This window comes from Phoenix dactylifera, chromosome 11 (genome assembly GCF_009389715.1).
Source record: "Phoenix dactylifera cultivar Barhee BC4 chromosome 11, palm_55x_up_171113_PBpolish2nd_filt_p, whole genome shotgun sequence".
Classification (NCBI taxonomy): Eukaryota; Viridiplantae; Streptophyta; class Magnoliopsida; order Arecales; family Arecaceae; genus Phoenix; species Phoenix dactylifera.
Window position 1 is genome coordinate 24,915,925 of NC_052402.1, and position 23,403 is coordinate 24,939,327.

The following is a 23,403-nucleotide window of genomic DNA, read 5'->3' on the forward strand; positions in this document are numbered from 1 at the left end:
CCTCCCATAGATCATAATGCACCATGTATAGTATTGAGTGCATGAGAAACCTTTTGGGTGGCCGGTAGGTGCCCCATAGCATTTTCCAAGAAAAAAAAAGGTTCTCTAATGTAAGCTGCCTCATCATAGGATAACATTTTTCCTCCAAATATAAGACAAAACGCAAAAATGAATAGAATAATACCTATTTAAAGTTATTTTTATATCTAAATCTATCTAAATACATATACAAATTTTAGCATCCGATAAAAATATGTATCCAATTTTTACTATTCGACCAATATCTGTATCAATATTTGCATCCATAAGAAAAATAAAATGGATATAAATATCTATGCACAACTGTCTGTTTTATTTTTGAATATCTAATTCTATTAACAATCTTATTTAATCTAATAACTTTTTAAAAAAAAAGTGACAATATTAACATATCTTTAATTTAATTATTTTTCATACAGTAATATATTCAATTTAGGGATTCAAAGTTTTAATTAGCCAATTTTATATTCATATCGACATCCTTATTGTCAACATCTGATTTGTATCCACATTTATTTAAAAAATAAAATGAATATAAATTTTAACATTCAATTGATATCCATATCCATATTTGCCAAACAATAATACATGAAAATATAAATATGGTCATATCCCTTCTCTTTAACCTTGCCTGAAAATAATTGCAGCCAATAATGCTATAATAAAAAATATTATCAATGCAACAATTCCATCAACAATCACCAATGAATATATTCAGGTACAAATAAGCACTTCTTAAAAAAAACAATTGATAGGATGGATGATAACAAACTACATAAGTACATATTCATCCGGAAAGATTAGAAAACAAAATGTCACGACCGGCTGAGGAAGCACAATATTTAGGACACCTCCAGCATTCAAACAAGAAAATGCAGTGAATCACCTGATCAGGACCTCCAGAAAATGCAGGGGAAACAGACCTCAAGAAAACAAAATTTCACCAAGACAATAGTGCTTCTGGCATTGCCTCATGGTATTTGATATTGCCTGTGGCTTTAGCCCGAGCGATTTTTTCTAAGAAGAGCTTCACAAAAATATGATCAGAAGCCATGACCTCACTGACCAGAAAAATTCCACACCACATGACAGGAAGAGCAACCGCTGCACTTCTAGGTCTACATGATTTTGTAACCAAAAACATAACCTTATCACCATATCATCTTTCAAAAAGCAAAGAGTTAGCCTGTAAAGATGGAATAAAATTCAATCCTCTTTATTAAATCGCTTCTACAGCAAAACCAAAGAAAGAGCACATACAACAGAACACAACTCAAGTCCAAATGATGTCATGCACCAAGTAACTGAAATAAGTTCTCAGTTGATGGAAACCCAGCTCTCCACTCTGACACTTCTGACAGCACATTAATGTCTTACAAAATGATAAGGTCAAGGAGCTGATGGTGACTGGGAAACCTCCAGCCAGGGATCATGAGCCAAGAAAGGTTTCCCAGGGTCATTATTTACAGGAGACCTGCATTATCCAAGCTATACAGACCTTGTCCATATACATATTTGACAAAACAAAGAGGCAGCACGTCTGGCAATGTTGTATGGAGAAAATGAGGAAATACAGCAGAATAACCCAGTTGTTCCCTATCAAACTCGAACCATCTGCAAAAATTCGCAAAGATAAAAAAGTTTAGTTTTAAAAATTATAAATTCCAAATTGTCTGTTTGAAATTGTTCTAATGTACGAGGGAAAAGTCACTTATGCAGCATACCGCAATTTAGATATGAAAGTAGTAATATGCAAACTCTTGCAAAAGACTGACTTGACACTTTATTGGTCCATAGGTGGTAGTGGAGCCAACTTTGAATCTTTAGAGAATTCATTAGATGATTATTGTATGCAGGTTCATGTTTTCTCCCACTTCAGATGAAACTGCACTTAATTATGTCCTTCAAAGAGGAATGCCTCCTTTAATCTATTCTATTAAACTAAGATGCTGTCAAATGAAAGAATGGGTGCAGTCATACAACCATACAAGCAATATGTAAAAGAATAGATGCTCTACATAATATCAAGTATGAGGCATTATAATAATGTACATAAAATGCCAGATTCAAAATTTAAGGGGAACAGAAAACTAATTCTTTCTCCTGGGCCATGTGAAGGTTACTGAACTTTAGTTGGGTCAATATAATTGATGAAAATGAGTATCTGTCTTACAATTTCCCTTGCCCTCTTGAATTCTGGTCATTGACGAGAATGTCAACATTGGTGTTCGCCTTTAGTATATTAAGGGTACTATACCACTATGCACATGATCTATGAGCCTTTGAACTTCCTCAAACAGGACAGATCTGAGTGATGATGATAATGGCAACATATGGTGTCCTCAAAGCATCTTACAAGAAATTGAGTTATCCTGAACCATCTGATGAAGATGCATTAACTTTGTGACTTCTGCTCAACGTTGCGGAGTATACTAAATCAAAACCTCATGGAAAGCAAACCCCTGGATTGCCCACCCCACTTCTAAATGTAGGGTACAAGGTCATGACGGGTCAATTGGACTTCCATTCACCTATATGTAGGATAACCTTTGCCATATTTGTGGTAGGATGAGCAACTTTATGGATCCAGTAAGTCCCCTAACGTTCCTCCTCTCCATTTCCTTATTCTGCTGCTAGTTCTGCTATTTGCTGGTCCAGCAAAAACCCGGGGTGGGGGGGGGGGGGGGGGGGGGGGGGGGACAGTCCATTTCCTTATTTGCTGCTATTTCCTTATTCTGCTGCTACGTGCCTGTCCATCAGAAAGAGGGGACAGTCCATTAGTTGTTCCCCATCCTAGTTTCGACTGAGCCATGTGTCACCACTTCATGTGGAGAGAGAGTTCAACTATCCACCTAGCACCCACCTCTAGGTCCAAGAAAATGTCTATACATGTGCAAGGGGTGTCAGATTGCACCAGAATCTGGTTCAAATTACCCATGAGAAAGATGATAGGAGTAGATGGGAAATATTTTAATCCTCTCAACGACATAGCCCACACAACCTTATCCATCTCCTTTTCACTTCAAAAGGTTGTAAAGTTCCCTTTTTTTCCTTGTTTTTTATTCCAAGAGTAACCAGCCAAATGAAAAACTAGTTCCTCTTGAATTGAAGTTATCAAACAAGTCATACAATATCACCATATAATAGCATGTAACAAAAACTAGAGGATATTCAAAATGAAAGCCCACTTATTGCTGGACTTATAGAATCTCGTTGGCTCTAAGATAACCAGGTGGGAGAAAATGGACAAGTAAAGGTCAAAGCGTTTTCTGCTTAATGATAAGCACCAAAGCATTTCATTGCCTGAAACTAAAAACAAATTTGCACTTTGGCATCTCCTATAAAAATCAAATTTAAGCTTCAAACAACAACATCAAAAGAGGTTGGACCACATTGTGGATATCACAAAACCTGAATCTATATTTGTCTTAAAACGTGATATCCAATAAGAAGCATCCCAACTTTCTAAAGCCCCCTGCATAGGAAAGATCAACTTAAGAGGTAAAGCATTCCATCATTATACTACCTCACTCGGCATTTTTTTTTTCATGAGAATGTTCTCGTTACCCTCTAAATCTTAGAATTGCAAATCTCACCTAGAAATCATAGTGGGAATGAGATTTTATAGAAGGAACTATAGATTTGCACTACTCGCAATTCAAACTTGCACAAAAAATAGTAACGGGAAAGTGAAGTGAAAAATGGATTCAACATTCTAACCAGTACTCTTATTCAATGACCCAAAATATCTAACATGTAAAATCACTTCTTAAAAGAGCTGTGGTCACAATCCCAACCTTCTAATACGAGTCTTCCCACTCTTAGCCTTATGCACATTGCATATTTTTGATAGGCATACGAACCGTCAATTCCCTCACATTTCCCCCAAACAATCCAGTGTCAAATCACATTGTAGCGAGGTTTTGATCTCACCAGCAAACCCTCCCAAATGGGAAAACATGATTTAGCAGAAGAAATGTTTCTAACCCATTCCAAACATCCTCTTCAACAAAAAATATTTCTTCAAAATATTTTAATTCCTAAACACCAGTACCATTAAGAGATAAGTTTCCTGGTGGAGAATTTCCAACCTCATTTAACATGTTTGTAAGAAACAAAAAGGCTAGCAACTCCTTTTCTTTATTTCATTAGGAAAGCAAAGATTTTACACCGTATGCGAACATGATTGTTGTAGATGAAAATCTGACATAATAGTGGTTAGTCATGTATCCATCTATATGTCTAAGACTCTAAGCGATTTCACATATCAAAGAAAACAACAAAGGCATGAGATAATTTCATTCATCATCATTTCCATTTAAAGTTTCACAACTTGGCAATTACGGTACAACCGTGTCTACAAAGAATTCTTCCGTATGAACATAACTGAATGATTCCACATCCCACACAAAAGTGATCAAGCATTTGACCTAATAATCAATCCGAAAAACTTAAATCCTATAATTGCACTAGTTTTAATTAACATTTGCAACAGCACAACCTAGTGAAACCTTAAAAATCAACATCAAATTCTTAAATTACTTAATGCATGAAAAAGTTGTAACAAAGTGACCAGATCAAGCCTTTAAAAGTAACATTAGATACTCAAAGTACTTCCAAGTATCAAATATATAAGACAACAATGTCATTGCTGACTAAAGCAAAACAACTAAAGAACACCAAACCAACCCAATAAGGTGGTTTAGCACGTACTGAACTGACACCGACTCTAGATGGTTCAGCCCTGCAGGTTGGTGGCCTATAAACTCTCTCCCTCACCCCGTGAAGATTTCTCTCGAAGATGGAAGATCCTCCGATTGTGCCCTAGCTCTGTCGCTCTCTCTTTCAATGCCAACCACCGTTGACGAGATAGGTCCCCCTCTCTCCCATGTCATGGAGCTAGTGGTCGAAGGGCTCTAAGCATCGAACAAGGTGAACGCCTCTCGCATCGATGCCACCTGCTTAGTTCCTCCATCAGATCATTCCACATCTCTCTCTTCTTCTCCCTCTCTCTCCTCTCCGATAGCGATCGTCGACATCCTTCGATCCCACTTCTCTCTCTCCCTCCCTCCCTCCCTCTACCCTCCTCTTCATGGGCCCCTCTCTCTCCCCTTCTCCCTCTCCTCCCTCTCCCTAACTCCCTCTCCCTAGTTTGGTACGTGTTGGATTGGCACAATACGACCTGGACTGTACTGAATCGATTGCCGGCCAATATGACCCCTAGTACCAGTTCGATAAACCTTGGAAATAACAAATCAAGACTCTTACCAAAACCTCCCCACCCACTACCCAATCACCCTTTCCTTCCTAAAACAAAGAAGAAGAAAAAGAAAAAAAAAGGAATAAAAAGGAAATGGGGGGAAAAAGGAGAGAAGATGCAACATTCTACGAGGCAGCTTAGATGGCTGCTGAACCTTCCCTAGTGCTTGACTTTTATGCAAGTGCCTAGGATACCCGAATCTGCTTAACCAAGATCCTACATGAATCTTTAAGCTGACTCTCACAACCTATTCTAGGTCAGCAGATGGAAAATCCATAGCTACATCTAATGGCAGCAATAGATATTGCAAATTTGCAATCAAAGTGCAATCATAATTAGGGCCCTCATCATGGGGATGATGGAGAAGTGAGGAAGAAGAAAAGAGAAAGGAAAAAAGGAAAAGGAGAGAAAAAGACAGTGAATAGGAACTATTTTAGAATATCTAAGAATTTTTTACAACTGTTCTTAAAACTCTCCTCAAACCTAAAAGACTAAAACAAAATGGCAAAATAGTACCCAAGAACCCCTGAAGATGCATTATCAAACTAGACCTACTAGAATATATGAACTTCTAACTATTAGATTCTCCAAAAGTGACCATTAAAACACGTGGAAGACCTCAAATATCAAGGTGATTAAATGGCCGGCAGAGGATCATGTTGCCTCAAACCCTTAAAAGAAGAAAAAGCATCAGTGGAATGTTTGATTGAGTTGAGGGGGAAGTGAAACAAGATAAAGTTTGAAATCCAACCAAATAATTAACCCCGAACCCCAATATGTTTTTTTTGTAATGTATAAGAAACATCACATCTTTCTAAAACTGCTTTACAGCTAAAGAAATACATGAGAAATCAATATATCCTCGGGAAAGTTCAACCACATAAAACCTGACACAAATGAGTGACTTAATTGGACAACAGTCATTTATCAATACACATCCAAAAAAAGATATTCAAGATTAAAAGTGAGAAATCCTGAATACTTTAACAACAGAAAAGTAGGTAATTTTACAAAGTACAAGATAAATTGACAGAAACAAGAGGCACTTGCTTGATATGTCTGAAGTCTGAAAAATACGGCACACGTTGTAGACTAACATCTCCACCAACAAAACAAAACAAAACAGAGTCCCTTGATTGCTATTTGAACCATACAAGGCATAAAATAGGAAGACAGGATTGCAATTTTGTGAATAAGGGCTCAAATATGGGCTACGCATACCATAAAAGAAGGCATGTGCATTGAAATAAAGACCCAAATAAGAGTCAATCAACTAAAGCATCAAAATACTGACTACAAATCACATGTGTGTGTGTGCGCATGTGTTGAGGAGACATATACACACAACATTACCAGTTTAGCTGCATTCCGTTTTTTAAGCGTCAACATAGCCGCCTCAGCAAATGCCTTTGCTGCTTCTGCTTCAGCTTCTGCAGCCTCTGCCTCTCTTGCCGCTTCTTCGGCTTCTTTAATGGCCGCCTCTGCCTCTGAAACTGCCTTAGCAGCAACAGCTGCAGCCTCCTCTGCAGTCATGCTTCTCATCTGTGCTAGTTCAGAATCAACTTGAGCTTTTGTAAGAACTTTTATATCATCCCTTTCTGGTTTGGGAGGCTCCAATTTCATTTCCTCAAGGAGAAACACCTTGGAGTTTCTTCTTTCTGAAAAAACTGAACTTGGTGCTATCCTATACTTGCGTTTCACCTGTAGTGGCAATATCAAGATTCCTGAAGATTTCTTTTTAGATAAGTGAGCTATTAGTACAACTATGATTTTCTCCACCTAATTCTTTAATTACCATTATTAAAAACTCATTGGGAACTCCCTTGTTCCACCCAACACTCCATCAATTCACCCTAACAAAATTCAGTAGACATGCTCCAGCTTCATCAACCTCTCTAATCAGTCTTCCAAAGATTTCAAACTAACCAATGCAGCATAAGGAAAATTAATGAGAAAAACATGCAATATAGCATAATCTTTTTTCTTAAATATAACTGGATTTTAGGTCAGAGATGGTGACCCTATTTGCTTTATTAAAGGGTAGACCATGAGAATGCTTCAGTCAACAGCTTGTTAATTTGCCAAGGACCAGTCTGAAACAACTATATTAAGCTATAATACTAAATCTAAACAATGATAAATGAGTATCTAGACCAATTTTTACCTAAGATTAGACAGTTCGAAATGAGCCATAGCAAGTCAATTCCAAAGCACCAGATACTTTCCATTATTATAGAGGAAAATGAACAAATCCAATGCACTGGTATCAATGCCCAATACTGTTGCGATGCATCTTACAATATTTGCCATGATCTAATATAACTTTTGCATTTTGCATGAGAAGGTAAATTACCTTAATCAATTTCCCACTTGCAGTCAATGCCTTCAGTTTTGCAGACAACAACCGTTTGAAATCCAGGGGAAGCCAGTATTGTTCCTGCATGCATCATATTGATTGATAAAACTATCGGCCATCTTCAACACGAAAAGGAAAAGAAAAATCCCAGTGGCAACACCTTCATTTAGCAAAGGATTCCCATAATCTGACATGAAATGCATGATCGCCTGCTCTGAAATATGAATAATAGTGTTCTTATTATTATGACTAAATCATGGTATGCCGTACCGGCCCAAACCGGACGATACAGAGCATACCATACTATGTCGGTATGCTAAAAAAATTTCGTACCGTACCATACCGACACTGTACTAGTATAGCATCAATATAGGGTCCGGTACGAAGACGGCTAACCTTGGACTAAATATCTTACAAGAAGCCTTTATTTCATCTATGCAAGGTCATGCTCGAACTTACACACTTGCACATGTTCCATGAAGTGAACATGCTAAAAGTTAAGCACATATTTTGCTCAGCCCCTTTTCTCTCTTTCTTACCGAAATAGAAAGGAGGAACTATTTGTTCTCCATGAAAAGGAGAAGTGCAATGTTGATATTCTCTAAGATAAGATGCCCACATTCATTTATTTTAGTCGAATAGAAAAGAAGCTAGAAATTCAAATTAAATATGTGGATGGGCATGCCAACTGAATCTAACCTCCGTTCAAATATTATATCTAGTAGTTACAAAATTGAAAAGCTGAAGGAAATGGTTTCCAAAGAAAATTTTCCTAGAGCAGACAAAATGGGAGACTAAAGTGTATAAAAACAAAAAATCAAGCCATTGTGTAAGGCAGTGTGGCAGACCTATACAGTGATCATATGCCCAAGGCATATAGCTATTGTAAATATTCGAAAAATATTAGCTTATATTTCCTTAAGATCAAACAAATCAAATAAGTTTCTGAATCCAGCTTCTAATGTCAATAAAATCAGAGAAACAAATAACTAAAACTAAATGTTTCGTTGCCACTCATCCAGGGAATTGCAATTAAATAAGATAAAACTTTCACAGTAACTTTCGTCCAAGTAAAATAAACAAAAAAAAAAATCAGCCAAAGGTTGGAAAAACACCTCTATATACATGGCAATAGCTGTCTTGTTGGACCCAGTAGGCTCCTTTAAAGTAGTAATCGCTTCCATTATAAGATTGTCCAGCCTACATACATAAGAAAGAAATCAAATAAAACAACTAGAAATTATTAGGGATAACTGATAGGTCCAAAGTGGCGTAGGAACCAAGTCACAAGAAAACTCAACATTGGATGAAAAGTTTAGGTACAAAAACATTTAAAAAATTGGCTAAGCTAAAAGAAAGAGATAATTACAAGAAGTATTATATCAAATAATCTGACTCATAATATCGACGATGATGGCATGGTACCACAGTTGTTATGGTGTGGAACAAAGAAATTTGTTGAGAAAGATACCATGGAAGTTTGACACAAGTATAGTGCAGAAAACTTGTGCCTCTCTATCTTGCTGCCAATGCCGCCCTAATTACGACATACAGCTATTTGCAGCTCTTTCTCATTCCCTTTTCTTATTACAAGGCAATAAATAATCTTATAAATAGTATTGTGAAAAAAGACCAATATCCTACTAATGTACTATGCAACAAATGTGTGTGCAGTAAATAAAACCACCACTAGTGACATCTCTTATCCATCAATCTTGATCCCCTTTTTTTGCCTTCAACAATGTTTTAGCGACTGCTGTAAGCAAAAGAAGGGGCCATTTAGCATCTAGGCAGTAGACAGATGCCCAAAGATCATGGAAGCCCAACAAAAAGATAATTTAAGAAATATAATAAACATAAGGAGAAATATTTAAAAAATAGTTTAAAAACCAAAAAATTAAACATGACATATTATTAGATGTACTAAATCGATGGGAAACACCAACTTGGAAATATTCACTATTAATTAAGACATCAATCCCCTCCTCCATAGTCAAAAATAATGCAAACATTAAGAAGCAAACCATGTAAACCTAATCAAAATTATATATCCATCCAAAATGATGTCACATTTCTTACGAGTTTTTGTGAGCTACATATCAGACATCAGGTTATAGAGCAAACCCCATATAGCAAATCTAGTTTGAAGATCAACATCAACTTAGTTTAAGCCAAAGAATTGCCAAAAATTCTACTTTGAAATTGGTTTCTTTTACATTATTTGCGGCATTAAGCAGATAGTATTGATAAACTACTTGAAATACGTCTCAGCTTTCTAAATAAATCAAAATAATAAAATTTCAATACATACATCTGCATCTTTCCCAAATAGTATAAAGACTCCATTCCTAAAAAAAGGAGTTATCAAAACGGAAAGAAACCTATTCAACAAGTCAAAAAAACGTATTTGTGCTATCTGTTATTCATTATGATTTAAGAGTAGTATTTGTTAAAATAAGAAACAAGATAATTATGATGACAAACGAAATCGAAAAATCTGAAGCTTCCAATTCAGAGGCCATTTTCATAGCAAAGTTATTGCAAGGCATTGCAAGATTACTACATATTTCTACTATAAATCAATTTACTATATCAAGTACAGTGCACTCCAGAAAGTCTCATGATGGAAGAACATCCAATTTAAGGTATTTAAGTTTGAACTTGATTTCCTTATTAATAACATATCCAATATATAAAGAAAAAGAATTACAAGAGCAGAGAAATTTCTTCCAAGCATTCAAAAAATTAGCCACGATTGTCCGCCAAATGGGTTGCACCAAAAGCTCTAATATCATAAGAAATATGGTAAAAGAGGGGCAATGTTGTTGGTCCTTGTTAAGTAGCTATACTTTCTACCTCAATGACTCCTCAGCAAATCTAATAATATTTGAATCCCCAACTCATTTATGAAAAGAAGCCCCAATGCTTCTCCAATTTTAGTAATCTATCTCCACAGTGAAGTCAATTCTCAATAACGCGTACAATGGCATCAGGGCAGTACCTATCGGTCCTTCAACAAGTATCATATTGCATGGCAGATAAACAAACAAAAATGAAGAAAAAGAAGGAGAAGGACTTCATCTATCAGAGTTGCTTTCAGAGAGTTAAAAAGAGTAGGGGTTCCATTGGAGTTCCTCTCAAAGAATTAAAACCAGGAGATATTTGAAGTAGTAGTAGTAATAGAAGAAGAAGAAGATGATGATGATGATGATGATGACAACGACGACCACGATGATAGTTCAAACTAGGAAAATATTTATCACTTACTATGAACTCAAGCATCAAAAACTCCTTCATTTGGTGTTTGCAAAGAGACAATGAGAAATCATTATTTAGCACAAGCATTGTGCAAGAAAGCTCACACTCCTTATGCTGGAGTGTAGAGAACTAGGACACTGCTAATGTAATTTATATTCAAAGAATAGGTACATGGTGGTGGTGAAGAAGAAGAAGAAAAAGAAGAAGATGATGATGATGGTGGTGGTGGTAATGATGATAGTTCAAACTAGGAAAAACATTTATCACTTACTATGAATTCAAACATCAAATTAAACTCTTTCATTGGATGTCTCAAAAGAGACCATGAAAAGTCATTGTTTAGCACCACATGTATTATGCAAAAAGGCTCACATTCCTTATGCTGGAGTATACAGAACTAGGACACTGCTAATGTAATTTATCAGATAATAATGATGATGATGATGAGAAGAAGAAGAAGAAGAAGCCACTCAGATAGTCCAACTAGGAAAACATTTATCACTTACTATCAATTCAAGCATCAAATTAAACTCTTTCATTAGATGTCTCCAAAGAGACAATGACATAAGCATTACGTACGAAGGCTCACATTCTTTATGCTGGAGTGTAAAGAACTAGGTTGCTAACATAATTTATCAGAAAACTGCCTCTGACATCAATAGTTGTATATGCAATTGATAAAAACTGACAAACAACTTGACCCTTAGGCGCCGTTCGGTTCAGGAATAAAGTTATCCAGGAAAGTGAAAAAGGAAAAACAACTTGGAGAGAAAATGGAGGAATAACTCTATTTGACCAACTTTCCAGAACTTAATGCAGCTTTGGAGATTCCATGAGTATAAATTGTTTTTTTTTTTTTTGAGGGAACTCAAAACTGCCCGTCCAAGTCCCTTTTCAGGGATAAAGTTTTAGTGTTTGGAAGAGTAAAGTAGAATAAACAGAAAAAGATAGCTTTGTTCCGGTTTATTCATCTTTATCGTGCAACCAAATGGGGCATTAGCAATGAAAGGACTGTCAAAAATTTTATTAATGTTTGGGAAAAATATCTTAATTTATGTTTATGTTGATGCATTCATAGGAATTAACAGAAGTTTCAGTAAAATATATAGCATCGCTGATTCCTCAACCATCAAGCCTCATTGCAACTATCCAATGTCAACCACATAGATCCTTGTCAATGGATCATGCCTAATTCTCATCTTTCATGATAAGGGTCATCTCTGGCATTACCACAAACCCTTACATATCCTTTCTCACATCTTTTATCCATTTTAGCTTAGTCTTAGACTCCTCATTGTTGACCATCAACATAGATTGAAGCATCTCTCATACGAGACCGTTTCTAAATCTTTGTTGCTGATGCCTATACCATCTCAATGAGTTCTTTGTTCCTTTGTCTTTAACTGGTGTGACTTATTCCTCGAGCTATCCTTCTTGTCGTACCACATATCAATCATGCCATTCTCAACTCCATTACATTCATATTTGCTTAGACCCTCTTCATTGCCCAATATAAAATGTCATTTTATCAAATTTCCCGCACATCATGAAAGCAAGTTTCAGACCCAAAATACCCCAAAAGCACAATGTCAAGTTACCCACCCAGCTTTCATTCTATTAGTCAAGTTTTCATCTCTCCTTTTTTCTGTATCATAGATATAAAAGTAACAAAATTGTTCAGAACAGAATTCTCTCGTTGACCTACAAGGATCACCTCAACAGTTGATGGTGAGGAGACCACTTCAAGCAACTTTATGGAAATAAGATCCAAGACAGACTATGCTCAATTGTATTTTAGAAGATTAGACAGGGGTGCAATATTTAATGCTTCCTAGGGCATATTTTCCATGTACAAATTTCTATTTCCATGTTCCAAGTGTCAAAACAACAAGCTCAATTTAGCCAGACAGATTTCAGCACTTGGAGCTCTATTTATTCGCAGGTTGAGCTCAATGGCTATGCAAAAATATCCTGTCAAATTAGATTCACCTATAGAATTTGAGAAATCTGTACCTCACCAACTGAAAGTTTTACACCCTAAAAGCCAGAGAACTAGATGCCGCCATCTTGATGGACCTCTGTTCAATTTCCCTAAAACAATAATTTAGTGTGACAAAACTAATCTCGTTGACCTATAGAGTAATTTGACCCCAAACATAAGGGCCAAAGCTCATTTTGCATATAACAAGGGCTATAATAACTTTATTTGAGGCTTATCCAGAGGTTTCACAAAAGCAAGAATTGGTACTTTTAATTTCTTCGGACAAGACCATTTTTCTGCCTTTCCTAGTTGATTTTTTAAAAAAACCTGAAGAATGAAGTGGAGGAAGAAATTCATTTATGCTGCTTGCTTGGTAATGGAAACAAATGATGTCACTTAAAGCATCTAAAAGCAATGTACAAAAAAAAACACCTAAAATCTAAAAGTTCGCCATTGCGAACCACGACTGCGAAGTGGAAGTCAAAAGAAATATATGATCTTCTTTATACCTCTAATCAAGAGGTTGTATAGCTAGTCAAATTGGTCAATCTTGCTCCATAAGAAAGTTGCAAAATCATCAATATACACATTGCAAAATGTTGCCTGCCTCTCCAATCACATAATTTTGGACCCTCAGCTTCAACTGAGACCTCATTTCCATTTTCATTTCCATATCCATTGCAACTACAGTCCATATGCTTCAAATTATACAATTAGTTTTTATGACCCTGTCCGGCAAAATGAGAAAAAGCCTATTCGCAGGATAAAAGGATAATTAGCAAAAAAAAAAAGAAAATTGCATGCAAAGAACTAAGGGTGCTGTGCTCTTTTATACAAGAAAGAGGTGTATACATGAATAGATGTCAAGAGCTTAAAAAAGAGAATCAAAGAAAATGAAGAGGACAGGTGAGGAATGGAAGTCAAGATGGGTGGTTTAGATTTCTATACTAAATCATGTGCATATAATATCTATTCTCATTGTATTCACAGTATACAATAACTAAAATTCATCTTAAATGATGCTTAAAAAATGATAAGCACGGTTAAGTATTATCTAGTTGAGGTCTTGACCAATAAGTAGACATACAGATGCTGCAAACCATGACCTTGCGCGCATGCCTGTTTACATGTACACAGACATGCACATTCTTACAATGGGTTTAAAATCAGGAAATATCAAAATCAAAATATTAAACAAAAGAGTAATTGTCTTCCTTTTGCTATATCATCCAATAATCCAACATATTGATTGTTATAAATTGGCCAAGGGATTTCAATATTTTGGTTCTCTTGGTAATTGTTCAAAACTTCAAATATTCCACTTGACCAAGATAACTTAATGTCAGTACAACTCCAAATTGGTCAGCCACTACAATCATTATGATATTGGATTATAAAATATTTGATGATATGGTCTATCACTACTTCACCTTAATCAACATCTGTACTCTATTTAAAAAAGATAGTTTTTTTTTAAATTCATAAAAAATCTAGGAAAATCCTGCCTTACACTAGCACCATTCATGACTGCTATCTATAGTCCACCTGCCACAACAAGGAAAGAAAGAAAAAAAAGAAACGCACTTATTCAACTCATCTCCGTGAATCTGATCAAGTCTAATCAAGAAATCTTTCTAGTAAATATGTTTTCTCCACTTGTTTGAGTTATAAATCAGTTGCACTCAAGATCTCTTTCATATATCTTAACCAATTAGGCAACCAACTGATTTCTTTCCTGAAGAACCAGACTCTAAATGATTCTCTCATGCACCTCTTCTTCAATGAGATTTTTTTCTCTCTCAATACACTTTCTTGAAAATTTTAACATCTTCCTTCCCTGACAAAACTAGGCTTCATTTTTTTGCATTGTAATCAAACTCCGTCCATCCATTTTGTATCCTTTTTCTCTTGCTTTCTCCGTCCTCATTATCTCACTCTCTTAGAAGAGAAGAAAAGTTAACCAAATCAAAAGTAGAAGTTTATTTAAAGATTCAGATAAATAAGAAATAAATAAATGATAACAAAAATATTAACAAATGGCATCCTAGGAAGCATGGATACAGATTCACAATACGAATACGTCGATATAGCAAATCTTGCAAAAAATAGGATAAAACATGTCCAGGATATGGTATTTTTTAAATGTGTGCTTTAAAAACCTAATAAATATCAACAACAGAAAACTCAATAAATAAGAACATAATAAGAATGCATCCAGCAAACATTTAAAAGTTCATAGACACACAAATGCAGCAATATAATATTCCGTTCTACCGGAAATACATAGACAGCAGCCAGCAAGCCAGAAACGTAATTTAAAAAAGTTACAAAAAATAATAAGAAAATATGCAGCAAAATGCAAAACTTAGCAAGAGCAAGGGCTGAAAAATTAAACAATCTAGCAACAAAATAAACAAATATAGAGAAAAGAACTAATAAATCAGCAAGCCAGGTATATGATACAAATTCTGTTGTTCAAAACTTAAATGCAGAACACAAAAAAAAAATGCATACTACATTTTCTCTCTTCTCTTTCAATCAGCAAGCCGTCCACTCCCTCTCTTCCTTCTTTTCTCTCAACTGGGATTTAGGGTAGAACATAGGGCATGAGAGAGATTAGGTATCATCCCATATTTAGTTGAAGTTATTAGACCTGGATGCAAATTCGGGTTCAAAACCTGCTTGACCCAAGCCTAGTGGCCGACCGCTAAGTTTAAAAGTATCGTAGAAGTATCCCGGGAATATCTAAGAAATGTCCAGACATATCCTAGAAGTATCTGAGCCCTAATATAAATATAAAACAATCATGATACTTATTTTCCATATCGGACATGTATCGGGTAGTATTGGATCTGTGTCCATATCCGACATTTAGATACTACCACAACACCTGTTTTGAAGTATCGGTACCTCTTAGATAGCATCACAACCATCCATCAAATTTTCTTCCCACATTTTATTTTTTTAGTGTGTTTTTATTTTTCAATGTTAACTTTTTTCAGTTGTCTATTTTATTTTTACATTTGTATTTATGTTCTGTCTAATATTGGATTTTTTGTTTTATTTTCAGTTTATTTTATATTTTCTAATTCTGCCTACTCTCTCTTTTCTACCTCACAAGTCAGCCAATCACTAGCTGCTAGATGAATCCAAGGCTTGTTTCCATTTATTTATTTACATGTCTCATGACTTGATTTCTTTCCTTCCCTTCATAACAATCTCATGCAACGAACCTCACATCTCTCTTTCCTTGTATACATGAGTAGTACATCTTTCCCCTTTCATACTTAACCATGCACAGTGATTTAAGTGCTCCCCTATGTGCTGACATGGCAATGCATGATTTGAAGTGATTATGTGAATACTTCCAATCACTCTTTGCTGCATCAACATGTGAGGGAACACATAAAAGATCTTACGCATGCGAGGGAGCACATAAAAGATACTATGCATGGACCTCCAAATAATGATTTTCAAGCAGTCCATCCTGCCTTTAGGCCTTGCCAAAGTTTGTTTTTTTTTAAAAATAACTTATTGTGCTTAAAATCTGGTCTCTTCCCAAGATCATGAGATTGATCTCCTCTACTGCTCTTTCTGATAACTGTGCCCCCATCATCTTTATCTCTAGTGAAACTCAAAAATGTGAGCTAATGTAACTCCTTAGTTGGCACAATTCTCTCTTACGCACGCATTGGCTCCCTCTTTCTTTTGTGATTATAAAAACCTTGGCATTATATTCCCTCCCTCTTATAACTCGCTTTAGTTCATGCCCTAAGTTTCCACACCACTCCCAGCTCCCTACATCACATTGCCTTCTTTGCCCATATGGTATTTCTAGTTTGCTGATTAATTGGCCCTTGAATAAAATTGATGGGAATCTCTTAACGGAAGAACAACAAAGTGCGTGTAAGGTGCACATAGCATATCTAAAAAAATGCAACAACTGATATTTGCTTTTAATTTTAATTTTATCTCCAAGATTCACTTTAATTCAGTGTATTTTGAATCAGTAATACTTCAACAACTTTACATCCAATAGTGTAAGATCAGGCACTTCAAGTGTTATAAGTTATTTATTTATATTATTTGTATTTCTTTATTCTACTTGCATTCAATATGATAAGCTCATGATTACCTATTGAACATAATGCCTCTAATGTACTAGGCAGAAAGTCTATCATTTCTCTAATCATCCATCTTGAGAAGTATTTAACTTTATGACGCTTCCAAACATATAAATGTACACAGAACAGTGCAGTGGGAACATGCCTGTCTTAAGGAACCACCAAAGGAGTATAAAATGACATATTTCTTCAAAGTTTCTTATACTTAATGCATTAATTATAATTTCCTAAAGCTTATAATCAGAATATTATTATACTAAACTAATTAAAATCATTAACTTTAATTTCATAAAGTGCTTTTTAAATATAATATATTTTATTTAATCCATGTGTATGTTTTTTTCCTTTTTGCCATAGCATGCATTGCATGTGCATGTAATTTTAGGGATAAAAATGGATGAAATCAGCTATTAACAATATGGACAAAATTGCAGATATAAATCAGAAAGTTAAACTTTGAGGAAAGGATATTACTGCATTTTGTGTTTTATTAACTCAAAGTATACAGGCCTCCCGACTTTCTTTTACTATTTCTAAAGAAAATAATGATTGCATCCACTATCAAATCCAAGGTTTTGATATCATGGGATGTCCATGGAGTGGGATGCCCCCGCATCGCAGCACTGGATACGATGGACATCCCATCCTATCCTAATCCAATTTTCGACTCATCTTGTCCCGATGCTAGGGAGATTGCCCTATCCCAACACTAGAGATGATCGAAGCTCTGCCATCCCACTGATATTTAAAACTTTGATCACATGACTGTTTTACTAGATCCTATAGTTCTATTCGATTACACTGGTTAAACGTCTAACTGTTAATAATGCAATTCGCTAAATTAAAGATGTCAACCGACGAAGAAACATCACATTGAAAATATGTCAATGTTGTCACTTATTACCCTTTTGTAGTTCATGAGAATTATATGAGATTAGAGAGGGCGGAAAACTGATTTGTATATTTTTTAAATATGTCAGAATTTGCGTATTCATATTCCTAGCTATTTTTATCTGACAGAGACAGCTATGATTACAAATATTAGTTAGATGATAAAATTCATGTACATATCCAGATAGATTCAAGTAAGGAATCGGATTAGGATAGATGTTAGTAACAAGCTTTTCAAAACCTTGAGAACTTGGCTATCTTGGTGGGTAGCTGATACCAAGATGGACCATGTCTTTAGTATATCTCGGGTGAGATGGAAACTTGGGCAAAAAGGGAAAAGGGTCAAGATATTTGGGGTCTCAACCAATATCTTAGGAATCGAAATACTAAAATCTGGGTAGATACGATAAATCCAAGATTAAGATTAACTACTATTTTAAGATATTAATTTGAATATTGAACATATATAAATTAAGTTAAAATGGTAAAAGACTGAGTAGGAAATCCTAGCCAACATTTTGATATTATAGGGGTCTACATGGTCTCAAATCCCGGAAGGACATCTCGTGGGATGTCGAGATGGGGTACCATCCCAACTATCAGGATGGGACCATTCTGCCATCGTCCAAGCATCTTGACCTGCGTGTCTTGGGACATCCCCCATCCTTGGTGTTGAGATGGGCAGAACAGCGGTGCATTCCATTCCACAAAAACTGGGACAGCCCCATCCCATAAGACTTGAAACCTTAGTGGCCTACATACCAAACTATATCAAATTATATTGGGCAAGATATTATGGGTTGAAATATTGATTATATCATAACGATGAGTGCCTAATATCGATGAACAAATAACTTTTTTTATTAAATTCGGCTACTAAAGAGTATAAAAGCCAAAAAAATAGCCTCAATATTTTTCAAACCATATTTTTTCTATATGTTAGCAGGTACTTGCCTTAAAAAAGATGAAGGAATGAAAGAGAAAAGAAAACATAAAAGATTTAAAGTAATAAAAATTTGAAAGGACACCTTAGAGTAGCTTAAAAAAAATTTATCATGTCTTAACGTGAGGCACATGCACAATAGAAACACATGACAAGATGTGAAAAGAGTAGCACTTATTTTCTGCTGTGATTAAAAGAGAGAGGAAGGGTGTTGTATCCTTGTGTGTCACCTATGACGCATAATTGGGAAAACAATTGGAAGTTTGAAACGGAAGGGAGAGGGAAAATGGTGGCAAAACCATGCTAGTCTCCAGCAAGAATCATTTGCAGCCAATTGAAAACATAATGGAAGCAATATAAGCGGTGATTTTTCCATATGATCATACCAAGTAAGGCTTTCTTATTTGAGAAGAATTCTTCAACTTCCTAAGCATGTAAAATGCTGCACTGAGAGAAAGGTATCTATCAGAATGGGTTATAACCGATCATTGTTCCGAATTTGAGAAACATTACTTCCTAATAAAATAGGCAATATTTTACGTGTTGCTGGCAGCCATGCCAAATTTGTAAGGGGAGGGATGATGTTGGATTTATGACCATACTATAAGGGAGATTCTGAGCTTTTCGGCCACCCCGTCTCTGTGCAAGTTATATCATCCGATGTTTTTTAAATAGTTCCAATTTAGCATTTAATTTTTCTCATCTCATCGATATATATGTAGACTAAAATTTACTTAAAATGCAAGATCTAAATATGGCATGTCACTGCCCATGCATGTCCTGGGAATTGTAATATATTGTTTATTCCTTGTGCTCGTAGCTTACCATATGCTCTTTAAGACAGGAAAGACCATATGCATGTTCTGTTATCCCTTCTAATCCCTTCATCAATGCCTAACTAAGACAACATCCTATATCCCTATATATCCTAGCATGCTTGCATGGATCCATATTTCCTATCCAGAATAACTGTCATTTTTCTTAAATCTTTATTCCATCACACTCTCATAGCTTCTGGCTCATAAGTTCATACCGACAAATATTCCCAATCAATAGCTGACATTTCCAAATCTTAAGGCTCCTACAATATCCCCACTCAAAGCTCTTCATCTCCAAATTATTAACAAGTGCAAGCACCCTCATGAAAAGGGATCTCCTATGCCGATACACACCCAATAAGGTGTAATTGTGACATGCAATTCACATAAGATGAAGGTTGTTATTTTCCATCTGACTAAAAAACAGATCCTATTGACTATGTTACTACATGAATACAATCCAACTTTGTAAGGTATACTCTGATTATTTCTCTACTTTAGAGTGAGGTGAATCTATTAAAAGATGCGAGTGGTTATAGAGGTAAGGAGAATAGTGGGACCGTGGAGATTTGTGCTTGGTGCCCTCAAATTTATATTAGCACACTGACGGAATCGCACACAACATGGACAAATCTCTCAGTAGTTTATAGTCTGTGTTATAACAGTAGAGATATATGCCCTTTACAAAGCAAATACAATTACCTCAAATTACTGGGTTAGAGTCCAAATTACAACTAAGATAGCAAAAGGCCGGCATAACTGCCTGATGCAAATCTGCATGTCTATAACTTCAAACCAGGAATTAATGATGCAATTATACACTAACCTTGAGATAGATCTTTTTGGACCAGAAAACTTTAAACTCTCACTAGACATTGCAAGATGCTTGGTGTCAACAATTTCATTATCAATATCCTCAACTTCCGTATTGAGAACCTTTGGGTTATCATCATTCTTAGAAATCTGTCGGCTCTTTTTCAAGGCTATCCGTGCCTTCTCTCGAGATCCCCATCCATTTGCAGTCACACTCATATTCCGCCATTTGTCCTGTAAACCAACCCAATGCATTTTTAGATTGATATTCAGCATCAAGCATTAGAATCACATTAAATTATTGAGAAAGCTATCATGTACCAATACTACCACTTTCAATATTCTTTTTATTTAAAGTCTGACAAGTTAAATTATTTTACAATAACTGAATTTGATCAATAAATCAATTTAATAAAAGACTCACCTTGAGATCAACATTGGACCGCAAACGTAAGATGCCACTAAATTCTGGATCTTTCAATATTGTTCGCCATTTGCCAGCCCCATGTTTAACAACTCCAGCTCTGAGAGCAGCCTCTTCCTCTGCTGTCCATTTCTGCTTGGGAGCCCCCATGGAGAAAAGCCACAAAACCCTTCCAGAGGAATCTACTGATTCAAGTCCTCTAACATGTACTCCCACATCAATACACAGACAGATGAACAAATCACAAATTGTAAGTCTATAAAGAAAGCAACACCAATTTTATGCCCAATGACCAAATGGGTCATGCTCGGGGGAAAAATATCATGTTCAGAATCAAATTTAAATTAACAAAAAATAGTCAAATACAAAACAGAATCATCCAAACTCCAGTCACCTCCACAGTCATCCAATATATTGCAATATGCTCAATGACCAAAATGGGTCACCCTAGTGGTAAAAATCAAATCTCAAGTTCAGATTCAAGTTTAAATTAACGAAAAATAGTCTAATGCAAAACATAATCAACCAAACTCCAATCACTTCAACACCTCCACAGTCATCCGATATCTCAATACACTCAATGACCAAAATGGGTCACACTAGAGGGAAAAATCAAATCTCACGGTCAGATTCAAATTTAAATTAATGAAAAAAAGTCAAATGCAAAACATAATCAGCCAAACTCCAGTCATCTCCAAAGTCATCCAATATATCACAATAATACTTGACTAGCACGAACAAAAGACTGGAATTCCGACTACAAGAGAACTCTAAAATTTTCACTTCGGAAAGGGCTGAAGATCATGGTCTCCACATGTACGGAAAAAGGACATATAAAATATTAAAAAACTTAACGATATCCTCTAGCGGAGTTGGGGGAAAATAGCAACGAAACATATAAATTTTAGGTTCTAGCCATTGCATAACTTACACTTCCAGTAACACAGCTCAGAAAATTCAACAGTGATTCCAAAACTTGTATTTTCATCCCTTCTTTATCATGAAGATACATCTTTCGATACCAAGATATAAGAAGTTCACAAATGCCTTTCAGCTGAGAAACAAATCAACATAAAATATGAATCCCAAATGATACAAGTAGACAGAAAAGCACATAGCTCTAGGACACATAGAACTAATATCAACTTCTCAAACAGCACAACAAGAAAGTTTGTAGGAGACCCACAAGACCAACAAAAATTGCAAATCTTATTAACGAACTGACTTCAAAAATTAATTTTCATCAAAAAATAGTGGTCAACTTATAGAAAACAGTTCAGAAGTCAAAATCCCATGTAAATAGAACCAAGGGAATCAGCAACATTCAAGGAAACATAGAAACTGAGACCTGAAGCAAAGCTCAAAGTCATCATTGTTAAATAACTCGAGAACAAGTTAGATGCGAAAACCTAATTCCATGAAAAAAGTGGCCGAACTTCTACAAATTCTAACCCACCCAACCTAATTTCGCATTAAACTACTCAAATCAGCCAACAAATCGCACAGACCAACCACAAGAAAGGCCCGAATTTAAAAAGATATCAAGGAAGGATCCAGATTCGTATCCATAAACCCTAATCACCGCCAAAACAAACAAAACAATATAAATTTTCAGAGAACCGAACAACGATACGATTTGGGTGCAAAAAAATCGCCATTTTTTTCTAAATACAAAGAAACTCGTCATAAAAGGTCAAAAATTTTATAAAAAACAAACAAGAAAAAAACGAAGAACCAAAAGGAATTAAGAGAGAATAACGGTTTAAAGAGAAAAATAGTAACGAGGGAAGATATAAACGGAGAGAAAGAAAGGTACAACCTTGGATGGTCGTGATGGCGATAGGGCGAGCTCTCTAACGGGATTTCGCCGCGTGGGGGGGGGGGGGGCAAGGGGGAGAGTTCTCTGGCCGGAGTTTTACGTCATCGCGGCTGCCTTCACGAAGACGCCATTTCCGACCGGAGGCCGCAGGGCTTATAAACTTGGAAGGAAAAATAGTTGGCGATTGTGCTGCGCCGGATGTAAGAGCCTGGGAGATGGAAATTTAAAAGAAACAATGAGAAAAATGCTTCTTTTGAACCAAAAAAAGCGCCCAACTGTCACGTGGCAGGAGGGGGGACGGTGCGCTTCCCACAACTCCAACGTGTACTGTATGGTCCCCATCAAGTGCAGTGAACATCCCATAGATGTCTATCTGGATTTCTTGTAATAAAACAAGGGACAAAAATGGGTTTCCAAAATGCATATTTCTCTAAAAAAGATAATTCGATTTTTTGTGAAAAATCAATAATTAGGTGAATTTTTTATGCTAATTGTTGGATATCCATACCATGTCGAGCATATGTATTGACTTTTTGAAAAAAAAAAAAAAAAAACTCTAGTTTTGTTAAGTTCTAAGATTTGCTCTCTAGCCAAGGTCAAAATTACGTGACTTCGATTGCATTATACTCATTCCCTAATCGCTGGTCCAAACCCAAAGTATCATAATTAGCAAAATT

The 23,403-nt window shown here is 35.8% G+C and overlaps 1 protein-coding gene across 5 annotated transcripts; it reads right to left on the bottom strand.

Moving 5' to 3' along the window:
* Positions 1 to 1,220: 1,220 nt before the first annotated feature.
* On the bottom strand, positions 1,221 to 22,940 carry LOC103710510 (single myb histone 6-like). Of its 5 annotated transcripts, none has more exons than XM_039131965.1 (7): positions 22,727 to 22,940; positions 20,908 to 21,092; positions 20,497 to 20,717; positions 8,771 to 8,855; positions 7,653 to 7,736; positions 6,653 to 7,000; positions 1,221 to 1,653 (listed from the first exon to the last, which is right to left on the bottom strand). In XM_039131965.1, exons 2-7 carry the CDS (start codon positions 21,055 to 21,057, stop codon positions 1,639 to 1,641), a joined length of 903 nt encoding a protein of 300 aa, XP_038987893.1. In that variant the 5' UTR covers positions 21,058 to 21,092; positions 22,727 to 22,940; the 3' UTR covers positions 1,221 to 1,638. The 5 variants fall into 5 exon arrangements, with proteins under 5 accessions (XP_038987893.1, XP_038987890.1, XP_038987892.1 ...); XM_039131962.1 differs by having other exon boundaries at positions 20,908 to 21,106; XM_039131964.1 differs by lacking the exon at positions 22,727 to 22,940 and adding an exon at positions 21,839 to 22,696.
* Between the last annotated feature and the right edge of the window lie 463 nt (positions 22,941 to 23,403).